This window comes from Cylas formicarius, unplaced genomic scaffold (genome assembly GCF_029955315.1).
Source record: "Cylas formicarius isolate icCylForm1 unplaced genomic scaffold, icCylForm1.1 PGA_scaffold_9__14_contigs__length_23061073, whole genome shotgun sequence".
NCBI lineage: Eukaryota > Metazoa > Arthropoda > Insecta > Coleoptera > Brentidae > Cylas > Cylas formicarius.
In genome coordinates this window covers 1748297-1772253 of record NW_026844365.1, presented here as the reverse complement: position 1 = coordinate 1772253, position 23957 = coordinate 1748297, and the positions used below count along the sequence as shown (strand labels likewise).

Sequence of the window (23957 nt, the reverse complement as noted above, 5' to 3'; positions counted from 1 at the left end):
AATCACCGAGTATACCGGAACCGAAAGTACTCGATTTCAGAGGTAAAAACTCGTCGCTGCTCTTTCGTTCGTCGGAAGCCAGTCCGGGCCGAATCTTCATAGCGGAAATTGAGTGCGCGAGCTCGACATACGTACACGCCTAGATGAATTTTCGAGGATGTAGCATCTAAGAATTCACGGTCGATAAAAGTTTTCAATGAGAAATACGTCATTCCGCAAAATATCACACAAAAACAAAGTCGGATTCAATGACACAACCTGCACGCTTGGTTAAAATGTTTTGCCGGTTTAAACGTCGGGAGGACGCAGCCACTAGGAATTCACAGTCGGTACAAATTTTCAACGAGAAATACGCGATTCCGCAAAACACTACAGATAAAAAGCAAGCCCTTTTCTTTTCTAGTAATGCCAGGTTGCTAGTTGCAATTAAAAAGCTTAAGTGATTGGTTTTTCGTTTAATGACACTGCGGCAATGTCTAGAGCCCATCCGCTAAATACTTCGAAACGGCAATTCGGCACGCGAGCTCGACGTACGTCGACACCCACGATTGAGCGGCGCAACCTGCACGCTTGATTAACAGTATATTATGCAACAGGTGCGGTAAACGAGCGCAGTGCAGCGAGTGTTTAATAAACGAGTGACTGCTACCTCAAATTAAAGGTGTGGGAAATATCTCCGAAATCATAATGTCCGAAGTCGCTCGGATACGTGGAAAAGGAAATTGACGTGGTAAAGTGACGCTTCCCGCATGCTAAATCAGTATGTAATTAGGTATTTTACAGACGGAAGTAGAAAAAATATATGGAGGCAGCGGTTAGGAGTTCCCGGTCGGTAAAAATTTTCAACGATAAATTCGGCGCGCGGGCTCGACAAACGTAGACGCCCAGATGAGTTCTCGATGACCGGCGTTACGTCTGATTCGATGCCGCAAGCGCGCGTCGGCGGGAGGGTAAAAAAAGCACACAATAAAAAGAAAAATTAATCCTTTATTCTCGAAACTACGCAAAAAATACAAATTAGACGTAAAAATAATAAAAACTAATCATCTGCATATAAATTACTTAAGCCACGTATATAATATATATAGAACTATAGAATTTGTATCCGCGCCGCGTAACAAACGATTTCCTAAAATATTGTGTGTGTGTGTGTGTGTGTTTGTGGGCGGGGCCTGGGCCTCCAATGCTTCCCCGCCCGTGCTCCGCCGCTGGCCGGGACGGTTTTGAGCGCGCGACAGCGTCGTCGTCGTCCGCCATCTCGAAAATCACAGCCGCACCCCCCACCCTGTCGGACTTCGAAACCACGCCCCCTCGCGCTACTGCTCCGGGTCGAGCGTGTCCTTGAGCCGTTTCATCACGTGACCGCCGATGTCCCTCACCTCGGGCCATTGTTTCAGCGTGAAGATCACGAACACGACGAACACGACGGTCGTTATGATCCGGACCCTGCGGAACGCGCCACGTTTCGATACCTGGGGGTCGTCGCCGACGCCACGCTCACCTCGTCCGCAGGAACGGCATTATGATGCCGGCGCCGGTCGCGACCAGCAGCAGCACCACCTGCAGCACCGTCAGTAGCACGTTGATCAGCTTGACGACGAGGGCGCGTGCGTTCGAGTTATCCAGCCCCTCGAGCGTCACGTACTGCTGCTGCTGCAACGCCTGGTGCTCCATCTTCTGGATCTGGAACGAGGTGAAGCTCGAAATTCTTCAATTTAAGTAATAGAAAAATATACCCTAAAGTACAGGAAGAAGTGAATGCGACTTAAACCTAAAATAAATCCTAAATTCAACCTAGAAAAATATATACTAACTGTGATGTAACGAGACTGTTCAAAACCAAAAATGGAGCAAAAACTTAATGTACTATATTTAAGCACAAGTATTAGAAATAAGTTAGAGGATTTCAACGACATTATTCTAAATCAAAATAAAATCATACACATAATAGCTGTGACAGAAATCTGGATATACCCAAATGAAAAAAATTGTTACAACATAAACAACTACATAACGTTGCATGACCGCAGGAATACGAATAATTATAAAAAAGTAATAAAAATGAATGGCTTTAAATAAGAACTAAAAGTTCCGATTTTCACGAAATTATATATTATGACATGACAATTCTTTCGACAACACCGTGTCTTTCTCAAATGACATTTGATAAAGACACGGTGTTGTCGAAACAATTGTCATGTGAATTTCGTGAAAATCTGAACTTTTAGTTCTTATTTATTTTGATAAATGGATTTTCATCAAGTAAAAGCCACCTCAGTTCAAATTCCAAAACATAAGATTTAATATGCACAATCAAACTGGAGGACTGCGACATATCGGATCACAAAGCAATGTATGTAGAATTGAAGAAAGCGATAATTAAAAGGAAGAGGGAAAAAAGTTACCTTGAAGATAAGTGGCTCAAGAGTGTACAAGAAAAAATGCAGCAAAATAAACCAAAAACTAGCTGAAATAATAACGACCACCAAGAAAACTTGTACAAAAATATACACAGTGAAAATAAAACAAAATAATTACTGGATAACGAAAGAATACTAAGAATGGAAAAAAATTAACAACGAATATTGCAAAAACGGCTATAAAAAAGCAAGAAATGAATTAAATAACGTAAGAACGACGCTCCAGAAACAATACGCTGAAAAGAAGTTTAATGAACTGGGCAACCGACTAAAGACGATAAAGAAATAGTTAAAGAATTTAATGTATACTTGGAGAAACTTTCGTCAACAAAAAAAAAACGATAATTATAAGGAAGAGGGAAAAATTAGAAAAAAGTTACCTTGAAGATAAGTGGCTCAAGAGTGTACAAGAAAAAATTCAACAAAATGAACCAAAAACAACTAGCTGAAATAATAACGACCACCAAGAAAACTTGTACAAAAATATACACAGTGAAAATAAAACGAAATAATTACTGGATAACGAAAGAATACTAAGAATGGAAAAAAATTTACAACGAATATAAAAAAGCAAGAAATGAATTAAATAACGTAAGAACGACGCTCCAGAAACAATACGCTGAAAAGAAGTTTAACGAACTGGGCAACCGACTAAAGACGATAAAGGAATAGCTATAAAATTTAATATACACTTGGAGAAACTTTCGCCAACCAAATAAAGCAATTTTGAAAAAGAAGAAGAAGTTGTGGCTAGCACATTTTTGGCACCAACAACGATCCAAGAAATAAACGAAACGATGGATCCATTAAAAAATATTTGTGCCCCAGGCATCGATGGTGTGACAGAAAAAGATCTGCAGGCATTAAACAATATCATTGGACAAAAAATGTCCTGCAAACTGGTAACTAGCCCGAAGAACTGAAATATACAAAAAAGGAGCGCACGTCGAAATGAATAATTGCTGGAAATGAAGATACTGGAAAAAAATTATTAATAAAATTTATCGAAGCTAAAATTAAATTCGACAACCATCAATATGGAGTCCAAATGAAAGGTAGTGCACAAGGAGCGGTCGTTGATATGCTGGAATTTATGACCACTGAATTGGATAATCATGTATAATGTATACGCAAGGACCAAAAAGAAACAAGACTCGCCATTACACAGAAAGCATTCGAGTGTTTAATAAAATATCACAAACTCTATTAAAGGGCACTACCAGGAAGATGTGTCATAACCTTAAAGACTTTATAAGAAAAAATCGAATACATAAACTTATATTAACTTGAATATTATATATATTTTTTCTGTTAGTGTTTTTGTAAGGCCTCGGTGCCAGTTTGTTGTTAACTGTTCAGAGGTCTGCAATAAATTGTTATTAAAAAAAAAGTAGTATGATCGAGACGGTTCTAAGCCAGTAAGGGGGGCGGGGTTTCCATACCTTGGTCTGGCAGTGCTCGAGCATCTCGTGGATGTCGCGAAGCCGCTCCTCGCTCTGGTATTGCACCTTCTCCTCCATGTCGGCCATCGCTTGCTTGAGGTTCTCCACCTCGTTCTGGTGGAGCTCCGTGAGGTCGTTGATCTGTTCCTCGAGCCTCTCGGTCCGGAACCGCTCGTCCTGACGATGACAAGAAAAAAAGAATACGGGATTCGGCGCGCGTCCGCAACTTTGCTTAGAATTTAATTATTTGGGGTTTTGTTGGGAAAGATACTAAACAATATTAATTTATTTATGTATCGCCTGTTCTAATTATTATTTGTTCTATATTATTTGCAATATGGATTGTTCTGCTTTTTCTATATGCTTAACAGAATTTGTCCAACTTTGAGGAGGGATGTTAACACGGGGAAAAACATTGTTACGACGAATGGCAGATTTCAGTATCCGTTCCAACAAAGCAAGCAAAGACATCATCCACGTATCTATAGCACCATAAAAAACTTTTACTTAAAGGATGTTCTAGTATTATATTTTCCAAAAAGTATTATATTCACCAATGAGTTAACCTGTTTCCGAGTTAGGGTGAAATCTACTAAATCGATCACATCCATAGGTGGAATGCTGGGAAATAGGTTTTATACATCAAAAGACAATAGTGTTGCATTAGAAGGGATTTTGATATCTTTAATTTTGTTGATCAATTCAAAAGAATTTTTTAATGCAAATATTGGTTTAAAATCTGTGTGGAACTTTAAAATATTTACTAATTTTGTAGTTGTGGTGTTGTCGAAACAATTGTCATGTCAAAATATATAATTTCGTGAAAATCTGAAGTTTTAGTTCTTATTTATTTTGATAAATGGATTTTCATCAAGTAAAAGTCACCTCAGTTCAATTTCTGAATTTAAATTCCGAAACTTTAGGTAATAATCTTGTATGTTAATGACCACCCTTGGATAATCCCATTCAAAAGCAATTGGTCACTTTCTTATATCTATGCACAAACCATACCCACCTGTATGGCGAGGTTCAGGAACTGGATTTCCGTCTGCAGCGCTTTGACCGAATCGAGACCCTCGCGGCACCCTTCGAGCTGCTCCTGGAACGCGCGGAGCCGCTTGCCGAGCTCCGCGACGCAATCCTGCACGTCCTGCGGCCGACCGTACCTGCCGATGCTGTCGCTCGTCACGCTGCTCTCGCATTCGCTGCCTGCGCCGTCGTCGCTCGTGGGGAATTTCTTCGCGGCGGCCGCGGCCGCCGCCATCGACGACTGCGAGGCAGTCATCGGTAGCGTCGCCGAGCCGTGGTGTCGACCAGTGGGCGTCGCAGCCGTCGACACTTTGGCGTGGTCGCCCTGGTCGCTGCCGCCGCTGGCCGTGGGAGGCGTGCCCTCCGACGTGCTCGTCGTCGTCGCTCCGCCTCCTCCTACGTACCAAGCTGTTAAGGGGAGAACCGCCCCCCGTCGCGACGGGGCGCGACGCGTGCTGTTAGAGTGCTCGTGGCATGCTCGTGGTTAGAGGGGGCGTGGCGCAGGAACAAAGTTAGGGCGGGGTTACCGCGAGTCTACAACCCAGTAGACGCGTCCACAGAGGCGAAGTTCAAAAGAAAGCCACAACCACGGCGTTAAATCACAGGTCAAGCCTTAAGCCTACTGGTTAAATCGAAGGCCACGCCCATGGGGGCGGAGTTGAGTAGAAGGCCGCGTCCAAAGCTTTCGGATTTAATTAAAAAACAACAGGGGGCAAAAAGGGTCGTAGTTAAAAACAAGATTGCTTTCGAAAAATCGTCGCTGGGCGGGGCAAGTTCGTAGCACGTAGCGCGAAGAAGCTTCCTATTTCAAAAAGTGTTTGCCCATGATCGACACGCCCTGTACATAATTGAAAAGAAATTGGATATAGAGGTTACAGCCCTGGATCTCCCTCGTTTCCTGGTCCAGGAATTTCACCGATAGAGTAAACGGTTTTCGAGAAAATATTTTTTTTCAAATATCTAGAGCAGCGTGTGTGATAGACGAAAAATGTAAATTCAAAAATTTTAGCTCTTGATACGGCCTTTGACATTGTTTGAACCGATTTTTTTACGATTTTTGATTCGCGGTTAATAATTTACTGTGGAAAAGAACAATTTTCTGGGTCTTTTCAGTTTTTTGTCTATAATTGGAAAACCCTGTACATATTCGAAAAAGTGCCTGAAATAAATGTTATAAGTCGATAGCTTCAAATTTCGAACACTTATCGTGTTTCATAGCAACGTCCAAGAAATAGCGGAAAATCGAAAAAAAAGATGGACGCCGATGCTTGAACGCAGCCATTTTTCAACCGTGGACGGTTAAAAAGGAGCAAAATTTGAAGCGTGTAGCGGAAGTTATCGTCAAAAAACCCCTGGAACAGAGAACGGGACAGAAAAAAAAAATTTTTTTTTCGACGCTGATCGTTTGTGTACCAATGGGGGTCCCGTACCGTTACCGCGATCTCGAGTTTAGCGAGGAGGGCGTATACTTCCTAAAAATTCGAATTAATCGATTTTTCGAAAGTAACAAGCGCACCCAAAGGGTCGGAGTTGAATTGGAACCACGCCCATTTGGGATAGATGGCCGGGAAAGAGAAGGCATTCAAGGACACCCCTGGGGATCGGTGCGTGCGCGGGGCAAACGCTAAATTATCTACATTGCTCCATTAATACCCAATCACCAACGACAAACAAAAAGGCTCCACTCACTCGACAACTGGCTGATGTTGTCCGCGCTGCCGAACTTGTTCTTGATGAGGTGGGCGAACTCGCGCGGCTTCGACATCACCGAGCCGCTGAAGCCGGTGATGCCGTCGCGGATGTTGCCGCCGACGTTCCTGAAACGACCGAGATAAACTAAACCGTCCCCGGCGCATCCGCCACGGTTTTTCCTACTTGAGCCCCTGGCCCATGTCGCGCAGCACCTCGCGCGGCGGCCTGTGCCCCTGCACGCCGTGTCGCTCGAGCTCGTGGACGCGCTTCTGGTAGCCGTCGAGCTTGCGCTGCAGCTGCGCGATCACCTGCGCGCTCTTCTGGTTCTTCTTCTCGAACACGGCCTTGATGCGTTGCACCTGCTGCTTGTCCGCGTTCGCGGCCAACTTCAGGTACTCGTTGACGTTGTCTGACGGTGGAGAGACGTTAAAATCGCTAGAGTCCCCCTTTAGTACAGTTATTTTTGGCGGGAAAATTTTCGGCAAAACGTTAAGTTGGGCGTTGCGCTTTAATTACTCGCACGGCGCATCCGCCAGAAACAAAAAAACTTGACCTCGGAGCGACAGAAAACTCGAAAGTTCCTTGCTCGTCGCGAGATGGCGTTGCTCATTAAATTAGTGATTTGAATATAATAGCTAAACATTTACATATTTCTCAGCAACTGTTGTCTTTTTTTTTAATGTCACGAATAAAATGTCATATCCGGTTTGGTGAATGTGTTCGGAAACTGCTGATCAGTTTATTTGTCTTAGTCTTAAGGCTCTGTCATGTTCTTTGAGCCTAGTTGATTTTTTTGTCCGGTCTCTCCAATGTATTCTTTGCCGCATATGCATGGAATCCTGTAAATTCCTGCCATCTCAAATGGAATTTTGTCCTTGACGGATCGAAGATGTTGAGAGATTTTGGGACAAGTGGTAAATCTGGTTTTGACGTTATATTTCTTTAGAACTTTTGATATGTGGTCAGTGATGTGTTGAATATAAGGAAGGACAACAGTGGCAAGTGTGGGATTGCTTTCGGTTTCACTGCTATTGGAAGGTTGTGGTGAAGTGTATTTTGTGATTGAATGTTTATTATCTTTAATGTGAAAATTATTTATTTAATTCTGGGTTCAATGACTCGGACTGGCTCTGTAAACAAGAGAGTTGATAACTGATGAGTTTTGGGCCGGATGGTGATATGACAATGCATTAAGGTATTGGTCTGTGTGATGACATGACCCAATGTTAGGTCCGATTTTCTATTGATAAGAATATCTAAGAATGGAAGGTTGTTATTAGTTTCTATTTCAATGGTAAAACGTATGTTAGGGTGTATAGAGTTTAAACGTCTATGAAAATCTACTAGGGATTCCTGACCATGAGGCCAAATAACAAAAGTATCATCTAAGTATCGTTAATTTTGGTTCTACGTGGAAGGTGTCGAGAGCTTTCTTCTCAAAGGCTTTTTAAAGTTGACGATATGATCCGTCTGTAAGAATATGTTGAGTCTTTTCCTTTATCTGCTTTTAGGATTTCTTGATTTTTACTTATGGACATTTTCGAGGCATTCGATCCTTGGGAAACTCAAATGGATAACTAGCTACCCGATAGCTACTGTTCCCCTAATTTTCCTAACCCTCGTGATGTACCGCAGGGATCCTACCTGGGACCCTTATTACTTTTAATATTTCTTCTCATCTTCTTGATTGTTATGTTTTGTGGACGATCTAAAATGTTATCGAGCCGTTTCCTCTTATGATGATTGTTTTAAATTGAACATTAGCGATCTTAAGAGTAAGAGTTAGGGACATAGATGGAACAGTTTCCAGAGTGCAACATCAGACTTCACAAGAATTTCGGCCATTAGCTTACAGTCTGGAACCCTCATTATGCAAGTCACATTCATAGGATACAGCAAGCCCAATGGAAGCTTCTGAGGCTTATAAATCAAACGTTCTAACCTGTGAAGGGTACAGTTATGACTTTAAATGGCTTCAGTAGAGTTAATGATGTGATGCACTCAGTTTCATCTAGAAACACCAGATACCTAAACGTATTTTATTTTAATTAATTAATAAACACTACTTCCAGCAAATCCTCTGGGTCTGTTATTATCTGTTATCTTCTTCAAAACAATCATTCCTACTTCAAATGAGAAGCAATTTCAAAAAAGCAATCATTAACCAAAAAGATGACTCTCGATGGCACTAGATCCAATAGCTTGGATATTATTGCTATAAGTATAGTTATTACACAATTGGACCTACTTTGCAAATCAAAGAATGTCGTTGCCAATATTTTCTAAATGTTTCAAAAACAGTGGCAAAAAGAAGAAAATTGCAGAGAATAAATCTACAACAAGACTTCGTAGATTCAAACTTGGAGATTGTAAATTTGAATGATTAAACAGATTAAAAGCTATACTTTGCAAATTTACGTCTTATCACTCAATGCTGATGTTTCACGAGTGATGCGCACTTATGCAACCGACGCCACGTGGGCGAGTTGAATTTTACCGACCCACCCACCGTCTCTGAGCTTCTGCTCGGTCCTGATGAGGTCCCGCACCCGTACTATTTTGTTTCCGAGGTGCTCCAGGACAGCGCTCGTCTTAGCGTCGAGGATATTGTAGTCGGTCTCGTCGTCTTTGCCGCTGCCGTTCGACGCGAACGACGCCGCGTAGAGGTCGGACGCGTCGGCGTCGTGCGTCGAATCGTCGGCCGCCCCCGGGTCCGACGCCGGCGCCGCCTCCATCGTGCCGCGGCCCTGAGACGTGGGGGAGCGGTGCCGCCGGTGGTGGTGGTGGTGGTGGGCGCCGCCTTCGTGGCTCTGGGCACAAACGTTCGAAATACTGACAATCATTTTCTGATAAGTCTTATATAATAGTGTAACACGTACGAGGTGTGTTCGAAAAGTAAGGCGGCGTTTAAGTTTTATTAAAAAGTATTGTATTGATTTATCAAAATTAATACTGTTCCCTTCAAAGTTTAATACACTTGTGTCAACGTGTTTTATAATCCTCGAAGCACTTTCTAGTATAGTGCAGTAGTATAGCACAGTATAGTCCGGTGATATTAATAAAAAATTTGATGTTTCCTTTCCTGTGGTACTTTAACAAAAATTTTAAAAACCCGTTCTCAATGAACCAAAAAGAAATCATGGGTTTTCGCGTCAGCAAAGAGTTCTAGCAAACATCTACAAAAATAGAGTCAGATAATCAAAATAAAACTGCTTGGTCTATCGTGTCTGAGATAAGTGGAAGGAATAAACGGCCAAAGAATTTTGGGATTAAGAATAATGATAATATTATTAAGGAAAAACTTTTTTACAGAAACTATTAATAAAATAGTTGATAAAATTAAAAAGTCATCTAACATGCACAAAAATTCATTTCTAGATGTAATTGGAAGCTTCCCTAAAAGTATGTAAATTAGACCTTTCTCTCAAGAGGAAATGTCGAAATTAATAAAAAATAAAACAAAAAACAAAAATTCTTATGGCCCTGATAGAGAGGTGCCTTTTGTAATATTCAAAAAGTTTGCCGACTATATCCCGAGTCCATTGACCTCCCTGAATGCATCATTAACAGAGGGAGTTTTTTCTCGAGCCCTGAAAGTTTCGCGTGTGGCTCCCATCGTTAAAAAGGGAGACAGGCATTGTGCAGAAAATTATCGTCCAATAGCAATCACGTCATGGTTTGCTAAAATATTTGATTGTATGAACCACGAAATTCTTTTAAATAGGATGGAACAATGCGGAATTCGTGGAATAGCTCCGAACTGGTTCAGATCGTTCTTAACAGTATGTTGAAATAAGGCAGGAGAGGGGCAACTCGTGTCAAATTATAAAATCTCAAGTCCAACCTGTAGATGGAGGCGTACCGCAAGGTACAGTGCTTGGCCCTGTTTTACTTATCCTTTTTAGCAATGAACTTTCTGCTCACCTACCTAGTTTGGACCTATCAGAGTTCGCTGACGACTGTTCAAGTTTAGTCTCCTCAGACTGTTAACAAACTCTAAATAGCTGGTTTAACACTAACGAACTTTTTTTGGATGCCCAAAAAATAAGTGTGCCCAGAAAACAAAAAAGACCTTTCTGTGAATGTCTGGTCGGGCGAGGAGGCCGTTAAAATAAAAAAGCACGCTAAATTTTTTGGGGCTAGAGCTCGACGGAACCCTATCGTGGGAAACTCAATGCCAATTACTTTCTTCAAAGATGCATAGTTATTGTTTCCTAATAAAAAAAAAGTAAAAAACTGTTTTGACTGGAAAGTGCACGATAAATTTCTACTATGCTCACATCTACTCGAGATTAATCTATCGTATTCCCTTCTGGGGAAATTCAAGTCATGCGACATCTGTTCTCGATCCCAATCCCAAAAAAGAAGTCCTAAGGTGTATTGCTGGAGTGTGTAGGCCCCTCGTCCAGGAGTTTAAAATACTGCCTTTAGCGTGTCTATACATATTAGAAGTTTGTTTATGGGAATATAAAAATAAAAATACCTTACAAAAAAACCGAGATTTCCACGACTGGACTAGAATTTTCAAAAAAATATTTTACGAACGCCGGTATTAGTCTCCAATAGACTGTAACCAGTGTCAATCGAAACTAAAGTTCTTCCTCCTAGAAAACTGCTTTTATAATTTAAACGAATATTTTACCTATTAATGTTTGTCATCACTGTATGTTTTGCTCTGGCATATATTTTTATTATATAAATTTTTAATGTAATTTACTGCCTCATTTGCATGCTCTATATTGACCTACTTCACCAAATCCATAATACACCGATTGCATTCTAAATAATATGTGGGATAGTAAAGATATTATTATTGTTATTATCATTATAGTATAGTAGAGTCTTCCCTTCCCATTATCTTAATGATTAAAAGGACCTGAGATGAAATACATCCATAATCCATACGGTACACGCGCGGAGCGCCTTTAAACATAACCTACAACCTGGTTTCATTTCTGTGTTTTTTATGCCGGCAAGTAAACATATGGTTTCAGATTCTATTATATTTAGGCGAAATGAAAAATGATTTAGAGAAAAAGAACAACAATTGCGGGAGTACCATATATATGAACAACAGCCTCCACTTACTTTGGCGCTCTCGGCGGAGCCGTGGCTCAGACTCTTGACGTGGTGCGGGTGGTAGGCGCCGCCCCCGGCGACGTGGTGGTCGCCGCCTTGCCGGTGCCTGCACGGCGACGCGCTCCTGCTAGACGTCTTACTGTTGGCGGCGGGCTGTTGACCGCCGCCGACGTGCAGGCTGTCCATCGCTGCCAGCCTGCGCACAAGCAAGAGATTCACTAGCGATTCGCGGCCCCGGTCCACCAAGATCAGCTGCATCGCGCGGGCCCCAAGTTTAGACGCCGAAACGAGCGATAGTTTTCGTTGTTATCAATCGTTGGTGAATCTCGCACGAAGATAACCTATATTTTCGCGATTAGAGGCAGCGGCGCCGCGCGTGTAAGCTGCCCGACCGAAAGCCGAGCATGGTATTGTAAGTATGCGACACCCACAGATACGATGGGCCACGAAGAAGGCAGTTGTAAGGAAAGCATACAAAGTATACACTTCTGCTTGGTCTATCGTGTCTGAGATAAGTGGAAGGAATAAACGGCCAAATAATTTTGAGATTAAGAATAATGATAATTTTTCTACAGTGGCTCCTAATAAAATAGTTGGTAAAATTAAAAAGTCATCTAACATGCACAAAAATTCATTTCTAGATGTAATTGGAAGCTTCCCTAAAAGTATGTAAATTAGACCTTTCTCTCATAGATAGAGAGGTGCCTTTTGTAATATTCAAAAAGTTTGCCGACTATATCCCGAGTCCATTGACCTCCCTGAATGCATCATTAACAGAGGGAGTTTTTTCTAGAGCCCTGAAAGTTTCGCGTGTGGCTCCCGTCGTTAAAAAGGGCGACAGGCATTCTGCAGAAAATTACCGTCCAATAGAAATCACGTCATGTTTTGCGAAAATATTTGAATACGCCATGCTGCTGAGATATTTTGTAATCTTAAGTATACAAAAAGAAATGATGGGCAGTGATCTTGCTCTCATTCAAAATAAAAGTGACTTATTTGAAGGTCAGTTCAATTTCCAAAAAGGTAAGTCCACACTGGATGCTATCGTAAACAAGGTTAGAGTAATTATTTAGATACAGCTAAAACGGTCTAAATGTGGAGTGACGGGGTCCCGCTTTTTATTTTAGCGACTCTAAGATTGGGGCGTCGTGAGCTTCACTCAGGGTGGGACTGAACCAATTTCACAGTATCATATCAGATACATCTTGGGATTTTATTTTATAAAACAATTTAAACATAACTGATAAATTTTGTAATTTTATGGATGTCTTGGAATCTGCTTATATTCGATCATTTCCAGGGAAAATGTAGGTTGTGCTTTCGCTACTTTCCCAATTGTTTAGGCAATACAGCAGTAATATTCTCTTGAAACATCAATACAAGGAATATAAAAAACTTTATCGAGCTACAATAAGTAAGGCTAAGATCGAAGCCAATGATAATTTGATACGTTCATCAACTAACAACACCAAATGCGTGTGGGATGTTATAAATAAAATAAGTAAGGGTAGTACTTCCAATATAGATCCCATTTCATATTTGGATAAAATTGAACAATCATCTCATTTTACGCTTGCTGAACTTAGTTTTAATGAAGTTGGACCCAAAAACCAACAGTCGTAGAAAAAGTATAGTATGCAACACGTTCTTTAAACTTTTTAACTCACTCGTCAAATGCCGTTTACCTATTACAGAAGGGAGTAGAAAATATACTATTTCTGACCTATCTTGTTCCACATGATTACTAAAACACAACTGTAGATGTAAGGTCACTCCTAAATATTTAATTTCGGAAACAAACTCAATTTTATTACCGTGAATATGAACTTTCACTTTAGAACTGATAACCATGCATTTGGTTTTGGAGAAAGGCGTGTCATCCGCCAATAAGTTGGTAAATCATTTTTTTGAAAACCTGATAAAAGCGGACCCAACACGCTTCCCTGTCCCTATGACTAGAAACATTACTATAAATTTTAGTCTGGTGAGAATTATCAGATAAAAAGTTCTTTATCAATTCTAGTGCGCCGTTTTTAATGCTATATAAACCTAATTCTGTAATAAACATGTCCATCTAAAAAGTCTCACATGCACGTTTTAAATCTACAAAAACAATCGCGTTTTTCCTGCATTTGTGTTACTTATTTGAACCTAATTTTGAAATTTTTTTTACCCGGCGTTTGTTATTCCTCGAACGGCTTCGGCCGTTCGATCGTCCTAACCTCACTTCTCGCGTGTCGGGCAGTGTATGTCGCGTAAATCGACAATTATTAATCGACTCGCGGTCAAGGGTCGCGCGACACCAGTCGGGCCGCTCGTTTGGCGGCCGAGCTCGAGGTCAATATTTAATTAGCGTCGCCCGGGAACTATCGACGGGTCGACGCTACAATGCGGGGCTCAAACAAACTGACTCATACAGGCGGTTTATGGCGGAAACGTTTACGTTACCGTTACGAGCGCGTAAATATTTGTTTAGTGACCCGCGCGGGATGCAGCCGTATGAAACATTCACGAGTCACCTCTCCTTGAACCCGATCACTCCAATTTTGCGCGCAAGCCTCACCTCCGCTAGCTGTACGGACCGTTGGCCAATTCCATGGCGCCGAGGCGCAAAGCCCCTCCGCCGGAACGCGAAAGACGGCGAGGGGCGCGGCTTTTCCCTGCGTCCGGAATCTCCTCCCGTCCACTACGCACTCGAATTTAAGCGAAGTTTTTACGCGAAAACCGTCCTTCCGTCCGCAATAACAAAAACTGTCAACTGTCGTCGTCCAAAGTTGGCAACGGTAGCGCGGCGTTGCCGACTCGTGAACTCTCGTCGCGTACGCTGACGAGTTTCGCCGCCAACGCGGCGGCGAACGATTGCCTGAACTTCGGGCTCACGGACTCGAGCAAGCTGTACGGCGTCTCGAAGAAGGGGCCGGGGTCCCCGCACACTCGGAAACCTTTCGCCGACAACTCGACGCGCAGTTCGCGCCCCTCGAGGGTCTCGACGTCGATATACACGGCCGAATCGGTCGCGGGCACTTTGTCGCTGACGCGGATGCGTGTCGCGTGGTCCCGCACGTCCTCGATCACGGCCTCGGCCTCCGCCCGCCACGTTTTCGCGTCCAGGACGCGCTCCGACATTACGTAAACACGCGCAGCTGTTTCGCGGACGCGGCAACGTCGCGCGCGCCGCGCCACCTGGCCGGCGTGCCGCGGAAACGCGGGCGATAAATCAGCTGTGAAATTGTCGAATCGGCCGATTGAAAAAACGGGCCATGTCAGGCAAAACAAAACCGTGCGGCGAGGTGAAAGCGGCGGGCAAAGTTCTCGCGAGGTGCGTCGTTCGCGTTTGACGGACCAGCGCGCAAAATGCCTCAAGTGCTGAGCAAGTCGCTGCTAAACGACCCGATAACCGCGTCATGTTATCAGTACGTCCATCCCTGGACGGAGGGTTGTCTACCCTCGATATGCGGCTGCTACCTCTACTGCATAGTCGATTCGCTGCGGATATACGGCACGGTTTATCTGGTAAGTGATAGCGCGATGAAATTATTTATCAGAAACTTAATAAAAATAATAAAACACGACGAGCTTTTGCCGTGTGCCGTAGGCTTTCACCACTTGTCGTTTGACTGTGGCGGATGACGTCAATCGCTCGTCACAGACCACGGAAGGTTCGGAGCGATCGAAAATCGAAGGGAATCGGGCCCGAGACCACTCGTTGTAATTAATGGCTCGCCTCGAACAGCGTTCCGTGCTAATTGGAACAATTTAGGAATGTATGCGTCAATTAATTCGTCGTGTACGTGATTTGGGAAGGCTCCAGTCCGCTGTCGTTAATTATGAATTATCAGCCGCTATTTTGGCTCGGAAAAATTTATTGTAACATTTGCGGCACTTATGCCGGTAAAAGAGAGACGGAAATATTAAGCGGTTTTTTGGAAAAATCTCTTTGGCATTACCACAGAATATGTGAAAGTGTTTTTTTTTTTTGGTTGGACTATGTTCGATTGTTGCAGCGCAAGGAATTCAAACATGTTTTTTTTTAAAGCAAAGTTGAAAGTCCTTTTTACTTAATATCCATTTTCGTGGGGTCTTTGATCCAATAGTTTTCGGTTTTTACAATTCCTATACTATTATCGACAAAATTAACGTTTAAGGTTCATAATGACGTAGTGCAACTATCTGTCTGTTTTTTTTTTGTTTGAAACGTTACAATATTTATGTCTTTTGATAATCTCTCCCTTGTTTTTTATCTATAATAATTATTTAGTTGATTTTAAGTACTCGATAATGATACTCAACATTGTTTTCTTTTGGAAAAGTTTATTCGAATTTTCTGAGACATAACAAATGTCGCTCAGAACCAAAAAAAAAATCGCGGAAAATTCCTAGGTGGAATTAGTTATTTTCTTTAAAAAAAAATGAATAGTATTTGGAGTTTTTCTCAAAGAAAAATACGGTTTCGAATGACAAAATATGGTATATTGTGGTTTTATGGAATTCTAACCGAAATTTAACTTTTGTTCCAGGAACTTATGACACGCATATTTTGCGATTTAAAATTCCATCTATCGTCATACTGCGAGCACAAAGTTTCACCTCCCAAATATGTAATTATGAAGAGTGTCGATTATTATGTCTAAAATTACTTTGCCAGAAATGCTCGGAATGTTGTAAAAGTGTTGACTCACATGAAACATTCTAAAAGGAGATGTCCATACATGAATTATTTAGTAAGGCTTTTATTGAAAAGAATAAAATATATTGTTGCTTATAATAGCATAATAATATTTATTTTATATTTGCACAATGACGTCCAACATAAGATACTTCCGTGTTACTCTTTTCAGGGAACTTTTATGGACATAGTTTACTCTCTCAAGTCAATCAAGGGTTGGGAAAATAGCTGGAGACTAATCAAGATCTCTTCTTCCCAAGTTGTGTATATAATATTTTTCCTACTCAACAGATCTACGAAATCAGTATTTATTTATGGAACTGCTTCTATTTAATCAATATCCAATTGCGTGTATCCATACGGCAGTATTCACTTACATACCAATGAATTTTCCCAAAATTTTGAATAGTCGCCTAGAATTCGTGAAAACTCTCAAAAATTTCCTGTAATACCTTCGGTCGTTTCAACTGATTTTCTTCGGGTATTTTGCATGATGACAAACGAAAACTTTCCCATATCAAGTTTTCCAAGGATTCGTAATTCTTGTGATTGTTCTAGTAAAACTTGCATCTTACTTGTTTTCTTAATTTCCTGTAATTCTTGTAAAATAAAATTATATTACCCAAACATCTTTCCTATTTAAGTGTACCGATAAATGTACGGAATGTTGTTTACTAAACTGACGTAAACATTTGTCAAAATGTGGTTAAGGAATAGCTTTCAGAACTAACAACACGATAGGAAAATTTTTCAAAAACAATAAAACGAAATGTCCCAAATCTCAAAAATCAGGTGTCTATAGGTTGAAATGCGGATCTTGTCCTAAAATTTATATTGGACAAACAGGTAGAACACATTTTTGACGACAATTTTGATATTTTACATACAGCCACAAAAAGTAGAAAATTAAATTTATTGGAAGCCATGGAGATGAACAAAATCAAACGTTCAAATGTATTGCTTAACGATCAATTAGATTTAAATACCTCTCCATTATTAAACTTAAATTCTCACAACATCTATTAAGTTTTTATTGTCATTTCTCGGTATATATAGTAGCAGGTAGTTTGTAAATACTACATTTGATAAAGACAGGGTGTTGTCGAAGCAATTGTCATGTGAATTTCGTGAAAATCTGAACTTTTAGTTCTTATTTATTTTGTTAACTGGATTTTCATCAAGTAAAAGCCACCTCAATTCGATAAGCTTTATACGTTGACCGTTTTTTAAACCAAGGGTTTGATCCGTTATTCTCGTATTTATCTCGTTCGCTTTATTTTTCCAACCCTGTCGCCATAGTGCACGCTCCTAATGAAGGGCAGGGTACCGACCAAAGAGGACCTGCGTAAGACGCTCCACGGCATCGCGCAATCGACCGCGTTCCTCAGCTTTACCGGCTTCGGGTACTCGCTGTTTCTGTGCTCGCTGAGGTAAGGCCTCGTCCGTACCGCGCGTTTTTTTCACGACGCGTCTCGCGTAGGCGACTCCTCGGCCACTTCAACGTGCTAACGGTGTCCGCATTGCCGGCTTTCCTCGCGAGCGCGTTGGCCATCTTGATCGAGAGGCCGTCGCGCAGGACCCTGCTCTGTCTCTACGTCAGCAACGTCGCGACCGAAACCGTGTGGAACATGCTGGTCGCACGGCACCTGGTGCGGAACGTCGCCTACGGCGACGTCGCCATCTTCGGCGCCAGCATGGCCCTGCTGCTGACGTATTTCAAGGGGGGCTGCCACAAGGAGACGAACGATCCTATGTTCCGCGTCCTCAGGTGATTTTTTTATTTATTTATTTATCGACGGGCCAACCGCCCAATATATAATAAGATTCACATAAACAAAATAAAATAAAACAGAAAGAAATAGACAGATAAAAACCTGAGCTTAGTATGACAGTATTGAGAGGGGGGGGGGGCAATCTTACCATGAGAATTTGAGTACAGTACAGTAGATTATAAAATATGGTGAGATACCTATGCATGCGACGAATCTGGGGAGTTGTAAGGTACAAGGGTGACCACACACACACGGAAGGCACTTTTTGTACTCTTTCGGTAAGGGACGATGTTAACCGTCCCTGTATTAAAATGTTTCTCAATTTTTGTTTATTAATTTTGATGATCTATTCAACCCTTTGAAAAGTCTGTGTAAATGGCATGAACGTGAGACTCCTCTTTCGATGATTCCAGCAGAAAATCTGTAAATGTAAGCAAGTTTACACACACAACCGATGGAATAAAGTTCCTTTCCTTTTTACTGTTAACGAACTTCCCAAAATTCCTTTATATATATATATATATATATATATATATATATATATATATATATATATATATATATATATATATATCGGCGCCCCCTCGCTATTCAGGTTCGTATTGGGGCCCTACGAGGAGAAAGACTTCCGGCCGCGGTCCAGCCAGATGAACACATTCCACAGGCAGCAGGCGACGACGACCAACGACCCGGACGACGGGCGGGGCTGGCGGCGACGGCAGGGGGCGCCGCCCCGCAAAAACCGCGTCCTGGCCTTCGTCGCCGGCGCCCTCAAAGCCTACAAGCGTCTCGTGTACCGGCTGAAGTGTGGCGACAGGCACCACGCGTGCCCCCACCCGTTCGGGTGCCTCTACTACGTCGTGCAGGGTGGGGCCAAGATGTTCGGCGTCGGTTTCGCGATCCAGGTGGCGTTGAAGTTCGCGCTCAACTCGCGACGCGTCCTCAGGTCGGCGGCGGCTGCCCGCCACCTGTTCATGCGCAAGGAGACCCTCGGCCTCGGGCTCTTTCTCGGCACCTACTCGGCCGTCTTTAGGGTGGGTATGGTCTGTTCATAGATATAAGAAAGTGACCAATTGCGTTTAAATGGCATTATCCAAGGGTGGTCATTATCGTACAATGCAACAAGATTATTACCTAAAAATGATGTTTATTTCTCGTCGACAGGGGGCGTTGTGCGCGCTGCGCCGCCTGTATGGCGAAGACAGGCCGTGGTACGCGGTGCCGGCGGGTCTGCTGGCCGCGTTCGCCTTCAAGAGGTACCCAGACACCACGGTGGCGCTCTACGTGATGTGGAAAGCGGCCCAGGTGCGTAGCGGGGTGGGATTCTCAAAAAAGGTGCGCCACAGAGCTCAGATACGAAAGACAGCGTGAAATATTCAAAGTTTGGGATCCTACGTATATAATTGAAATGAAATGAAATGTTTTGTTATCATGAGCATCCGTGTTATTACGCACAAACATTACTAAAACTACGCTTGTAATTGACATAAGCAATGCATGATTATATATTCGAATCGTAGTAAATTACAAAGCTAATTCACACTAATATTGATATTAATATAAGAATCTTTTATCATTTTTTGGAAGCTTTTTACATTCGGTACAGCATTGAACAATCGAAGCCCATCACTAAAGAGGCAACAAACTGAATATTGGAATCATTTTTACCGCTAACATTATAAGAATGTTTGTACGACTTAGGAACGAAATAATCTTGTAAATTTAAAAGTAAAGTAAAAGTAATTTATTTTTTATTATATATATCAGCCAAACATTATAGAACTCAATACTCTGAGACAACGACAAGCACCCTAATACCCAATACCTCTATTTTGTAGCACTTGTATTCTATGAACACCACTGTTCTTACAAGAAATCAAAAGCGAAAATGAGAGCTGATAATCGCATTAAAAACAAGATTGCTTTCGATAAATCGTCGGTGAGCGGGGCAAGTTCGTAGCAAATAGCGCAAATCGCCTTTTTATTTTAAAAAGAAGGCGCTTATATGTATATATATATATATATATATATATATATATATATATATATATATATATATATATATATATATATATATATAAGCGCCTTCTTTTTAAAATAAAAAGAAGGCGCTATATATATATATATATATATATATATATATATATATATATATAGTGTTCGAAGTGTTTTCGGAGCGCGAGCATTGAAGATGCCAAGTGAGATTTTGGCGAAACGTCTGCAGGATTCCAGTCCGAGTTCAACGAGCGAACGGATGATATCCCGGAGTATAGTGTCATCATATATACATATACATATATATAATACAATAATATATTTCATCGATTTTCGAAATTAACAAGACATCTGCTCCAGTGGCTAAGCTCAGGCGAAAGTCTAGGCAAGAAACCTATCTTTTTTCCAGCTTGCGATCGTCGTTTGTTTTTCTGACATTTGCATCATAAGATAATTTTAACTTTTCTTTCGTGCGAGACTTTTGCTTTATCGAGCTAAAATCTGCAAAGTAGCAAAAACCATTTCGAAACACATCGAAATCATCACAAAATTTTAAATCTGAAGGCAGCGGTGCGCTGAAAATTACAAGGCGAAGAAAAAATGCTGGAAATTATTTTCGAGGTTCCCAAATGGCCATCAGAGGGTCCAATTGCGATCTTGAGATTTAAAACACGCAAGATTTTCTTATATTAATAATACTTAGGGGGAAGATTTTTAAAGCTGAGAAAAATGCAAATCTTTTTTATTAGGTGCTTGTTATCCGATTTCTCAAAGGAAATAAATGTCGAAAACTCCAAAATCGCTTAATACATGTTGGGATGGTTAAAAAGGGCTGCCACCAGATGGCGTTTTCTGACATAATGGCAAAAAAAATAATTTTCTGAAAAAAAATTAAATGCAGCAACAACCCCGTGAAAGCCGCATCTCAGTTTCTTTATCCTAACCTAAAATACGAATAAAAGAATTTAAAACTCAAAAGAAGTTGAATTTTGATAAGCATCTTCACTCTATGATTTGTTGTTGAATTAAGGTTCGTTGTTTATCTTAGTTTATATCAGTTTTTTTACAATACCACAGATATTATCACTACGCTGTGATACCCTTATCTGTTTTCAAATGTCGATTATTATCACTTTTTTTTAATAAAAAATTGGGTTTAAAGGGTAACTAAATAATTTTGATAGAAAATTAGATTGTCGTAATTGTCTAAATTTTATGGTAGATGAGGATTCTAATTTTTATGTGTGGTATTTTGGGTGATCGAATTATGGGAACACTGTTTTTTTATGGTAAAATGGCCAAATTTATTTGAACTTTTTTATCAACCACTTGCCGATTTTATTAGAAAAACATGGTATAAATTATGGACAGATAAGTGGCGAAGCCCGTGATGTCGACAGAAACGTCACTAACGATCGGCTGGAGACGACGTGGCCAAAACTAGCTGACGACATTTTTAATGCTGACGAAACTGGTATTTTTTATAAAATGGCGCCAGATAAAACTCTTAAATTTCGAAGCGATCATCTTCCAAAAAGTGAGGAGTTGGAAGATTTTATGGTGATAGATCAGGATTTGCCTACAACCGCCATATTACAACAAGCAAGAAAGGGTGAGGAAGACCGGCAAGAGGAAGAACGAACGAAGAAGTCCTGAGAATGGCCGATGTGCAGAGAGAGCTTCTAAACATCGTACCTGGCAACAGTGCCCGCACAGGGCACTGTTGCCACCAGTCATCGCAAATATGTTTCTTCGGGTTTACAGAACACCTACGCATTGACACATTTTCTCCCAACACCCCGTCGCTTATTCAACTTTTCGACCAACTTACCAAGAAAAAAGGTCACATCAGGTAACAAAGTAAGGAATGTAGGCCGACTTGTAATTAATAGAGTCGCTTACCTTCTCAGAATTCCTTACCCTAATAATCTATTTACCGAGAACCTGGTCGTGCTAAGTGTTTTTCTCGTAATAAGCGATTATGTTAATGCCTTTATCGATATGTATAAAAGCACACCATTGTTTCAATCAGTTGTAATTTGACCAAGCAGCACCAAGAGGAAGACGAAGATGAAGTTGATTTGGGACCACCACCAACAAACCCTATATTCAGTTAAGCTGCTAGAGAAATTTTTTATGTATCATGGGGAAGATGCCCCTTTCGAAGAAATGGTGAAAATACAGGCCAAAGTACGAGATACGTATGGCATACTAAAAAAAATTCAAAAGATAGTGACCGATTATTTGAAACATTAAATGTAGTTCTTAAATAGTTACATAAAATGTTCCTAAGTAGATGTTAAAATATGTATATAAAATAATTAAATATTACAGAACACATATGAGTACTGTTATTTTCAAGTGCCTACAACTCGTAATAACAAAAACTCTTTATAACTTTAAACTCTTTTTAACAAAAAAAAAGCAGTCCCTTCAATTTCGCTATATAGAGTGTCGACCGTATTTTTTTCTTAATTGTTGTATCAATAGAAGATGCATTTTCCCCCATGTTCGAAGGGTTATCAAATCCAATACTTTAGAAAAATTACCTTCGTAAATGGCTATTACACTGACGAAATAAACGATTTGGTTTCATAACAGCCCTTTCAGTCGCGTTTCTTTAGATTACTTACAGCTTGGGCATCCAGAAGGGTTATTTGCCGGAGGTGCCGGGCTTCACGGAGCTCCTCTACTGCGTGAGCACCGCCGTTTTGTTTCACGCGGCGATTTTGGAACCGACCAATCTCAGGCCGAGCTACTGGAAGTTTTTGCATTCCATATCGGGCGGTAGGATCGCTTGCATGAACAGGGCGCCGTTGGACGCGTGGGGCCTCGGCACGTCGGAGTCGTTGGCCCGCGTCCTGGAAACCACCAAAACGGTGCCGGTGGTGCTGTTTTGAAAGGCGCTCTCTCTCTCTCCGACCATTGGTTAACACGTTACCAAAGAGTTGATTTTTTTTTTACGCTACGTCACGCGAGATGCTTAAGTTAGGTATATTTTTTATAGTTACATATCGCCTAATAAAGACGTTATCGTTACTAGCTAGTTTGTTTCCATAATGACAATGACGGGATGATAACGCGATTTGTTAGCACGTTTTGCACGCTAGGTGTCGCCATAGCGCAAAAGTTTCAGATCTGTGGTCAGTAGTTTCCGTATTAATACGCGAATATAGGTAATATGCCTCAAAATGTAGCCACCGACCTGCACTTGCCACTGGGCTGGGCATATTTTGAGAAAATACTGTCATAAAAATGCGGCATCTAAACTTATTGACGTTCTGTCAGCAGCCATGTTGATTAGAAAGAATATTTCCTTTACAAATTTACGAGCAGTACATACGACAATTATATTGTCTGCAAAAAAGTAATTTATAGCCACTTGTCTGCTATCAGCGGTGAAGTTTTAATTAATTACTTGACACAAAGAGTCGTATCCTAGCCACCAATTCTGTCTTGCTTGCGCCTCGCGGACGACCTTGACACTTCAAAAATCGTCGTAATTGGACGCAATTATGAGTTTCTACCGATCGTTTGATAAATTTTTCATCTAAACAGGAACGTCATAAAATAAATAGGGATCCATAAGAATACAGAATAACGTTAACAAAACGCAACGCTGTCGACATTGAGAGAGCATTTTGCTCTTTGATCGTACGTCTGGTTTAGGTTTAGTTCATACGGGAATCAATCTTTAATTTTTTAATGACTGATCTTTTAATTTGCTCATGAGAATCCGTATTTTGAATCAATTCGTTCGAATAACACAGCTCTAAGAACAAAGGAATTTGACATTTTTGTTTTTGTCCGATTTTTACATTTATCGGGGGTACTAGGCGTACTTGGTGATTTGAGAATGTTA

The 23957-nt window shown here is 41.1% G+C and overlaps 3 protein-coding genes across 6 annotated transcripts; 1 reads left to right on the top strand and 2 right to left on the bottom strand.

Annotated features, from left to right (window-relative positions):
* Positions 1-967: 967 nt before the first annotated feature.
* Positions 968-14404, bottom strand: LOC132707797 (transmembrane and coiled-coil domains protein 2). 2 transcript variants are annotated; one of them, XM_060679743.1, is made up of 9 exons: positions 14226-14404; positions 11672-11858; positions 9093-9393; positions 6767-6992; positions 6581-6708; positions 4878-5299; positions 3863-4039; positions 1502-1683; positions 968-1446 (listed from the first exon to the last, which is right to left on the bottom strand). In XM_060679743.1, the coding sequence occupies exons 2-9, from the start codon at positions 11846-11848 to the stop codon at positions 1317-1319; spliced, it is 1743 nt and encodes a 580-aa protein (XP_060535726.1). In that variant the 5' UTR covers positions 11849-11858; positions 14226-14404; the 3' UTR covers positions 968-1316. The 2 variants fall into 2 exon arrangements, with proteins under 2 accessions (XP_060535726.1, XP_060535727.1); XM_060679744.1 differs by having other exon boundaries at positions 4878-5287; positions 14226-14403.
* Positions 14405-14408: 4 nt separating this feature from the next.
* On the bottom strand, positions 14409-14788 carry LOC132707800 (GSK3B-interacting protein-like). Its single transcript, XM_060679750.1, has one exon. It carries the CDS (start codon positions 14786-14788, stop codon positions 14417-14419), a length of 372 nt encoding a protein of 123 aa, XP_060535733.1. The 3' UTR covers positions 14409-14416.
* Positions 14789-14873: 85 nt separating this feature from the next.
* Positions 14874-23127, top strand: LOC132707798 (transmembrane protein 135-like). 3 transcript variants are annotated; one of them, XM_060679745.1, is made up of 6 exons: positions 14874-15175; positions 17628-17758; positions 17809-18096; positions 18696-19134; positions 19265-19405; positions 22720-23127. In XM_060679745.1, exons 1-6 carry the CDS (start codon positions 15017-15019, stop codon positions 22993-22995), a joined length of 1434 nt encoding a protein of 477 aa, XP_060535728.1. In that variant the 5' UTR covers positions 14874-15016; the 3' UTR covers positions 22996-23127. The 3 variants fall into 3 exon arrangements, with proteins under 3 accessions (XP_060535728.1, XP_060535731.1, XP_060535730.1); XM_060679748.1 differs by having other exon boundaries at positions 15045-15175; positions 16180-17758; XM_060679747.1 differs by having other exon boundaries at positions 15064-15175; positions 15258-17758.
* The last annotated feature ends 830 nt before the right edge of the window (positions 23128-23957 follow it).